The sequence below is a fragment of the Vigna unguiculata genome, chromosome 10, assembly GCF_037176805.1.
Source record: "Vigna unguiculata cultivar grain cowpea cultivar isolate G323 ecotype 2 chromosome 10, ASM3717680v1, whole genome shotgun sequence".
Classification (NCBI taxonomy): Eukaryota; Viridiplantae; Streptophyta; class Magnoliopsida; order Fabales; family Fabaceae; genus Vigna; species Vigna unguiculata.
The window spans coordinates 3247540-3255578 of record NC_140801.1 but is presented as its reverse complement, the minus strand read 5'-3'; the positions used below and the strand labels follow the sequence as shown (position 1 = coordinate 3255578).

Sequence of the window (8039 nt, the reverse complement as noted above, 5' to 3'; positions counted from 1 at the left end):
ATTCGAACTTATTTATTGCATGACTTTAATCAACTTAATTAATTAATTAATGATTTAATTAATTAATTTCAGTGATTGACAATGAAAAGACAACCATGTCCCCATAAAATTTAAGACACAGAATCATTCAAACATCTTCCTACGATACAACTACGTCACATTATTTTTTATATTTCTTTATACAATGAAGTTTAGAAATTTGATGGATCAATCACTTGGTCTATTGTACTAATTGGGTAAGAACTAGAAGCGCGTGAACAAGGTTTCAGAAAAACTATAAAAATGGAAGAATCATGTGAGACACATAACATTGAATCGTGAGAGCATATAACACTTGCAAATTGTTCATACGTCAAAGGTTTCCAACAAGAGTTTTCAACTCATGGGATCATGTCCCAGAAACAATAAATTCGAGCTTTCAAAGTCCATAACTCAGCACAATTAATTTTGAATGTGACGAGTTACTGAGGCAAAAGGGTCTTCAGGAGAAGCTGTTTCACACAGAAAATTGAAGAGAGAGAGAAGAAGGGCTATATATAGGGATAGATAGAGGGAAAATCTGAGAAGGGTGTGAAGAGAAAAACAAAATGGGTGGTGGTGGTGGTGGTGAAGAAGGGAACAACTTGGAATTCACTCCCACTTGGGTTGTTGCTGTTGTTTGTTCTGTGATCGTTGCTGCTTCATTTGCTGCAGAACGGTTTCTGCACTATGGAGGGAAGTTTCTTAAGAAGAAGAACCAGAAGCCACTCTATGAAGCTCTGCTGAAGATCAAAGAAGGTTCTTCTCTTCTTTCCCTTTCCTGTTATTGTGTTGGTTTAACAGATAAAAGTTGTCAACAATGCATGTTTTGGTTGTTCTTTTGGTGTGGTTGTCTTTCAATTAGAGTTTTTCCACACCAACTGTTTGATGAAGTCTACAAGAAAAAGATAAAACATTTTGAACATGTTTAAGGAACTAAGTGTAAGTCTAAGTAATGTTTTTGGGTTGAAATTAATGTTACTGTCTTATATAAATTTGATTTCAAGTTTAATTGGTGTTGAATCTGAATCCTTTTTGAAAGACGACTAATTATTAGTGAGTTGATTTTCTAAATTTGATCTTAATGTCTAATGGGTATGCAGAGATTTCTGATAAGAAAAATGGGATGTGATCAATTTTGCAACAAAACTTAGGTTCTTAGCCAAACATATGCTTTTGGGGTTTTGGTGTGTTTCTCAAACTAGATGTCCACCACAACATATAAGCAGGGATGAGTTGTTGAGAAAAAAAAAACTGTTTTTGATTCAAGAATGTTCCTATTTTTGCTTAATGATTAATGTGTATGCAGGGACTTCTGATATGAAAAAATGGGATGTGACTAATTTTCTGTGTTTTTGTTTCAGAGTTGATGCTGTTGGGATTTATTTCTCTGCTGCTGACAGTAACACAAAATGGGATTATCAAAATCTGTGTTCCTGAGAGTTGGACTCTCCACATGCTTCCTTGTAGTCTTAAGGATAAAGAAGAGAAAAAATCAGCAAAACTCACAGAACATTTTCAGACTTTTTTCTCTTTCACTCATATTAGGCACCTTTTAGCTGATAATGAGGGTGAGGGTCACCAACCAACAGCTGCTGAAAAACTTGGACACTGTGCTAGGAAGGTATCAGAGCAGTAGAAAGAATGAATGATCATACTAAGTGTTTTTTGGCCATTTTTTCTCTGATGATTTCTCATTCTTTTTTGCCTATGATGTTCTGTTTGGAATCTAGATTCTCTATTAGCTACTGTAGCTGTCTTAACCAAAGTGTTATGCAAATTTTGTGTTTCAGGGCAAGGTTCCTCTCTTATCTGTGGAGGCACTGCATCATCTGCATATCTTTATTTTTGTCCTGGCCATTGTTCATGTCACATTCTGTGTTCTCACTGTTGTGTTTGGAGGGTTAAAAGTGAGAGCATAATTTGCTTTCTTTTTTCTTTTTTTTTAAGAGTGCTTTTTGAAAGCTCTTTTTTACTGATAAATTACTCTGCCTAATAGATACGTCAGTGGAAGCACTGGGAAAACTCTATTGGAGATGGGAATAATGGAACACCAGGTAAGTAGAAGAGATAAGCTATGTTTGGATTAAACAGGAGAAACTATTTTTACTTTCAATATATATATATTTCTGAATTCTATTGTATAAAATCTAAAAGGAATAATTTGCTACTTTTATTCAAAATGGTATTTTCAATTATTTTTCTAATCTATGATGTATTTTATAGCTATCAAACTCAATATGCCTTCCAACTCCAATTTCAGTTGGTGCGGGTGTGAATTATTAAACTTTCAGAAACCTCACTTGTGTTTAATTTTGTAAATAAGACCAAATTAAAAATATCACGGACTACAAATTTCACTTTATAAATTAATTTTATAAAATTGAATTAGATTTAAATTCCATTTTTTAACTTATTTTCTATCAAATAAATTGGTTTATTTGTTGAATTTTTTCCTGTGCTGACTTCTTCATGTGCATATTGGTTTCTTTCAGATTTGGAATCAACAGTAACTCATGTTCAAGATCACGCTTTCATCCAGAATCGTTTTACCGGTTTTGGCAAAGATTCAACTTTTTTGGGATGGCTGGTAAGTAATTTACAAGTATTTTAGTCTAAAATCGATAAAATTTTGTTAAAAATTCAACTATGAATCTAAAATTTATATTGGGTTTGATTCAACTATAAAAATTGAACGATATTATTTTAAAATTTTGAATAAAAAGTAATGTCAATACTTTGTGTTGGGTTTGATTCATATGAATCTCCCATTTTAGTAATTTCTTTGGTTCATTTTCTCTGTGTTTAGCTTCTTTTACTTAACAATTTTCCTAAGGGGTTAACATTATATAGCTGTTACTAATTTTTCATTTTTCTTTCAGAAATCATTTTTCAAGCAATTTTATGGATCTGTGACGAAGTTAGATTATGTGACATTAAGGCTTGGTTTCATTATGGTAAGGTTTCATTATGGATCTGGTATTCTCATGATTGATGCATAATAATAATAATATTTATTTTTATATCTCTGTTTTAGACTCATTGCAGAGGAAATCCAAAGTTTAATTTTCATAAATACATGATTCGTGCCCTTGAAGACGATTTCAAGAAAGTTGTTGGGATAAGGTATGTGCCTTCTGAAGAATATTTCTTTAATGATTGTTAACTTCATAACATTTTTAGCTCATGTGTTTAAGCTTTTATCACATAACTTCATATAATTAATTATTCAAAAATTTTCTTTGTTATTTGGTTGGTCAAGTTTTTTATTCTTTAAAGTTACAATTGTTGTGCAGTTGGTATCTTTGGATCTTCGTGGTCATCTTCATGTTGCTTAATGTCCATGGTAAGCTTTGGATTTTTGGTAATCTCATACCTCAACTTAACTTAAATGTATTGAAAAAATTAGAAAAAAGAAACACTTAATTTAGTACTCAATATAAAGAAATCCATTTAATGTGAAGAACAATTTTGTTGGTAATTTTACATCACTTGACATAAAAGAGAATCTGAAGGATTTTTTTTTTGTGTGCTTAATTTCTAGTATGAACAATGAACATGTTAACAACAATGTCATGTTTTGTTTTTTCTAGTTGTCTAAGAATATTAACTTGATTCCCAAATTTTTTTTTCCAGGTTGGCACACATATTTCTGGATTTCTTTCGTTCCTCTCATTGTAAGTATAATGTTCATATATATTAGGTTTCACAAAATTAACTCTAAACTTTTTTCTATTATATGTATTTTTAAGATCTAATTGCATATTTATAGTAACTTCCTTCATATTTTATAACCAGACCTAAATTTATCCTTAAATAAAATTAATTTTAAGCATAAGTTTGATATTTTATAAAATTCAACATGCCTCACAATTAAAATAATAATAATAATGATAATAATAATAATAATAATTCTTTTAAATAATTCCGTTTTGTTGAATTAATTTTTTTTAATGAGTTCCAAATAAGGTTATGGTAGGCATAATTATAAACTTTGACATCTCATTTATGTTGACATTTCAGTTGTTGACATCTCCGAAGCTCATCAATCATTTTCCATCACATAAAAATTTATTAAAAAATAAATAAATTAAAATATTACAAAGTATGGAAGTATCACATCAAACTTATGATAAAAATTATACTTCACAACACAGACAAACTATACTTATTATGAAAAAAAAATCTAAATAAAATACATTCAAGTAAAATATTAAACCATTTATATTGTTCTCTACTAATCAAACTTACATTAGCTGACTTATAATAACTTGAGTCTTAATTACTTTATGTCTTTCACTAAAGTTTGACTTAATTAGTTTAAACATGATGTAAATTATATGTATCTTTTCATTTCAACTTTTAATTAATATTTTACTTATAAAAGACTAATGTATGAAACCATCTATCACCTTTGGTTTGTAATAAACAATGTATGTCTACTCATATAACTTGTGTATTTATGTTGTAATTATTTGTCTCCAACTTGTTTATAACTTGTTTAACTAATCTTTGTGTTCTTGATTTAACATTGTTCAGCTTCTACTAGCTGTGGGTACGAAGTTGGAGCATGTAATAATTCAACTAGCTCATGAAGTAGCTGAGAAACATTCAGCCATTGAAGGTGAATTGGTTGTTCAACCAAGAGATGATCACTTTTGGTTTCATCGCCCCCACATTGTCCTCTTCTTGATTCACTTCATTCTTTTCCAAAATGCTTTTGAGATTGCATTTTTCTTCTGGATATTGGTAAACACACTTTTTTTTTTTTGTTTCCTTTGCATCTCCATTTTTGGTTTTCTCTTTTAGGTTTTGTGAATTAATATAGAAGGAGTAGTTGGAGAGAAGTATCTGATAATCTAAATGATTATATAACCTTATTGATTTGTGTTTTTCAGTTTACATATGGCTTTGACTCATGTATCATGGGACGAGTGCGTTACATTATTCCAAGGCTTGTTATTGGGTAACTACAATATGTCTCTTTTCTTTTGAACAAATATTTAATGTATTAAATTAGGGTTTCTTTTGTTTCTTTTAAAGTTGAGTAGAGAAGATTAATAAGAATTTATATTGTCTACTTGATTTTTTTTGTTAGGTCTTTAAAATATACTTATGTATATTGATTTTAATGTCTTAGACTATATTAAAAACTTTTTTATTATCAAAATCAATATATTTTAAGGATATAACAAATGGACAACAAAAAACACAAAAAAAAAATCACATAAAAGTTTGAATTTTATGTTGGATTTTTGTTTTTATTTCTTTGTTATACATTTAAAATATAAAGATTTTATTATTTTAAAATATATTAAAAAAATTTAATATATATAAAAATCTGTGTATTTCGAAAGTAAAAAAGAAAAAAAAAACTTTTAGAATCTCATAAAACTTTCAATTATACAATTAAATTTTTCCATGTTAAGGTTTTGTTTGTGATCATGTCATATACAAATTTTATATATATATTTTTTTTAACTAAACCAAATTCTAATGAGATCTAACCTATTTAATTTGCATGAAGAAGGAGATAGAGCAAGATTTCATATGAGGAGATTCATTTCCCTTTCAAACACCCATTATATTTTGGTTCATGAGATTTCAACCAACCAAAATTATTGTGCTTAAATTGTTCATTAATTTCTTTACATTTTGACATCATGAACATTCTAATTAATTTCAATCATTTTCCTCTCTTTTACCTTTTCCTCACATTTTTTTTGTTGGATTTGTTCTTTGTAGGGTATTTATTCAAGTATTATGTAGTTATAGTACCCTACCACTTTACGCAATTGTAACCCAGGTGAGTTTTCAGTTTTCTTTCAGAGTCAAATTACAAGATCAATTTTCTTATTTTTTAAATTTAATTTCTTTTTGCATTCACATTGAAAACAAGCTCATGTTAGACATTGATATAAACTTTTACATTTCTAATAAACTGACATTTCAAAACTCATCAATCGTTTATCAATACATATAATTTTATTAAAAAAAAAAATTCTAACACATGTTACATGCAATGTAGATGGGAACTCACTTTAAGAAGGCCATATTTGATGAACAAGTGCAAGCACGTCTTGTTGGATGGGCACAAAAGGCAAAGAAGAAAGGTTTGAGAGGTGATAATAATGGTCAATCTGTTCAAGGAAATGCTCAGGTGGGTGCTGGAATTCAACTTGGACAAGTCTTTAAGAGGCCATCTGCACAAGAAGACAATGTTATTGTCCCTAGAGATGAAGGGCATGAATAAGTATGGGTGCCCCAAAATAATATTTTCAGCCATATTAATTATATGGTTTTAGGTGTTGTAATTTTGCTCAGTGTCATATCAGCAAAGAATAATCCCACAATCTTGTGGTGGAGTGCAAAGAGCCTATATGATAGGAACATAGTGGATTAGTGTGCATTAGGAAAATGTTATCTATTAGGCAGAATTTTGTGGTAGCAAAACAAAATTTTCAATTGGTAAAACTTGTTAAACTTGTTGTTTATATATCACAAATTTGTTGCTAGTATATTTAAGCAGAATTTGTTGTTTATATATCACAAATATTTTTTTTTGGTTCTAAAGTGGATATTATAAATTCTTATATTAATTAATATAAAAAAGGAGGGAAGTAGGAAACATTATAAAAATAAAGAGTTGATTTGGGAGTTGTCAGCCGAATCCAATAAATTAGTGTATGAAGTCCTAGGTAGTTTTGTGTCATTAGAAAGTTTGTAGTTTTATCCAAAAAGAATATATATATTATGCCACAAAAATCTCCAACTAATGTGTTGGTACTTTATATGTATTTTGTTAAGAGTTATTTGTGTTTTAATTTTATGAATAAAGAAGCTGTAGTTATTGGAGAAATTTAATTAAAAAGGTTAAATCTTATTCTTTAATTGTTAATTATGAGAAAAATAAACTATGTTTGAGTTTTTAAAATGAGTAAGTTGTTATGATAGAAAACTTTGATATTATAGTGGAAAGAGAGATCATGACAAATGTTTAGTTTTTGTGTCAAAATAAGATTATATAAGAGAATGAAGAGTAATGTTCAGAATTCAAATTCAAATTCACCAATATCATGGTTGGAGATGCTTTAATGGTGATTTACACCATAGTTAGATGAGTTGACAAAAGGAAAAGAAGAAGACAAATGAATAAACACATAGACTAAAAGAACAAGAAGCACTCATATTAGGGTTGTGACACTTTTCTCTTCAACTTTTGAAACCCATTGAAATGAAGAGGATAAGGTATCTATAAAGGGAGAATTTCTTCCTACACCCATAAAATAGTTTACCCCATCTTATCCCTGAATAAAAATATATTAAAAATCCTAAATTTCTTTCCTCTGTCTTCACGAGACGTCCATCTTGACCTTCACACTACTATCTCCATCATCTTCATCACCCATCACCAATTTCATCTTCACATAACTATTTTCGGATTGGTCAATATGGAATGTATTATCAGATTTGGGAGTGTATATCAGATTACCCAATCAGGTGTGTAAATTTACATACCGGATTACCCAATCTAGTATATAAATTTACATATAGGATTTTCCAATCTGGTTTGCATTTCTAGATCTAGTAATGCATATCGGATTGACCAATCCGATATGTAAATTTACATACCGGATTGGGTAATTCGGTATATACTCCAAGATCCAATATATACTCCCAGATCCAGTAATGCATACCGGATTGACCAATCCGGAAGTGCATGTTTTTTTTATTTATTCAAGTTTGTTATGTGTGGGTTGTTATGCAGGCCTCAAAGCTTGTACTTTTTCCATGTCGGGAAATATGAGCTCTATTGCTTCCAAGTGATGAAGGAACAACAATAGAGATATTGTATGTGCAACTAGTATCCGAACAAATTCCCCCGCATGTCCAACTAGAGTAACAAAATGAATAAATAATGATTCTGAAAGAGCCCATCATTATACTTCTTTTAGGCCTTAATTAGAAGATAAAAGAATGCTCCTCAACTATAGATTTCAAAAGCATAAGCGCATTCTAAC

General features: G+C 29.6%; 1 protein-coding gene across 1 annotated transcript; it reads left to right on the top strand.

The window, feature by feature from the left end:
* Window positions 1-222: 222 nt before the first annotated feature.
* On the top strand, window positions 223-6549 carry LOC114167165 (MLO-like protein 1). Its single transcript, XM_028052155.2, has 13 exons — window positions 223-777; window positions 1383-1642; window positions 1812-1928; window positions 2018-2075; window positions 2514-2608; window positions 2901-2975; window positions 3056-3144; window positions 3315-3364; window positions 3655-3695; window positions 4558-4767; window positions 4917-4984; window positions 5764-5824; window positions 6047-6549. Exons 1-13 carry the CDS (start codon window positions 588-590, stop codon window positions 6269-6271), a joined length of 1539 nt encoding a protein of 512 aa, XP_027907956.1. The 5' UTR covers window positions 223-587; the 3' UTR covers window positions 6272-6549.
* The last annotated feature ends 1490 nt before the right edge of the window (window positions 6550-8039 follow it).

What these genes read in the sequence shown, in the direction of transcription:
- LOC114167165 (XM_028052155.2), top strand. Translation starts at nt 588, where the DNA reads ATGGGTGGTGGTGGTGGTGGTGAAGAAGGGAACAACTTGGAATTCACT. An exon ending in TTTCTTTCGTTCCTCTCATT is followed by an intron (nt 3,696 to 4,557) that starts GTAAGTATAATG and finishes AACATTGTTCAG; the next exon opens with CTTCTACTAGCTGTGGGTAC. An exon ending in CATTTTTCTTCTGGATATTG is followed by an intron (nt 4,768 to 4,916) that starts GTAAACACACTT and finishes TGTGTTTTTCAG; the next exon opens with TTTACATATGGCTTTGACTC.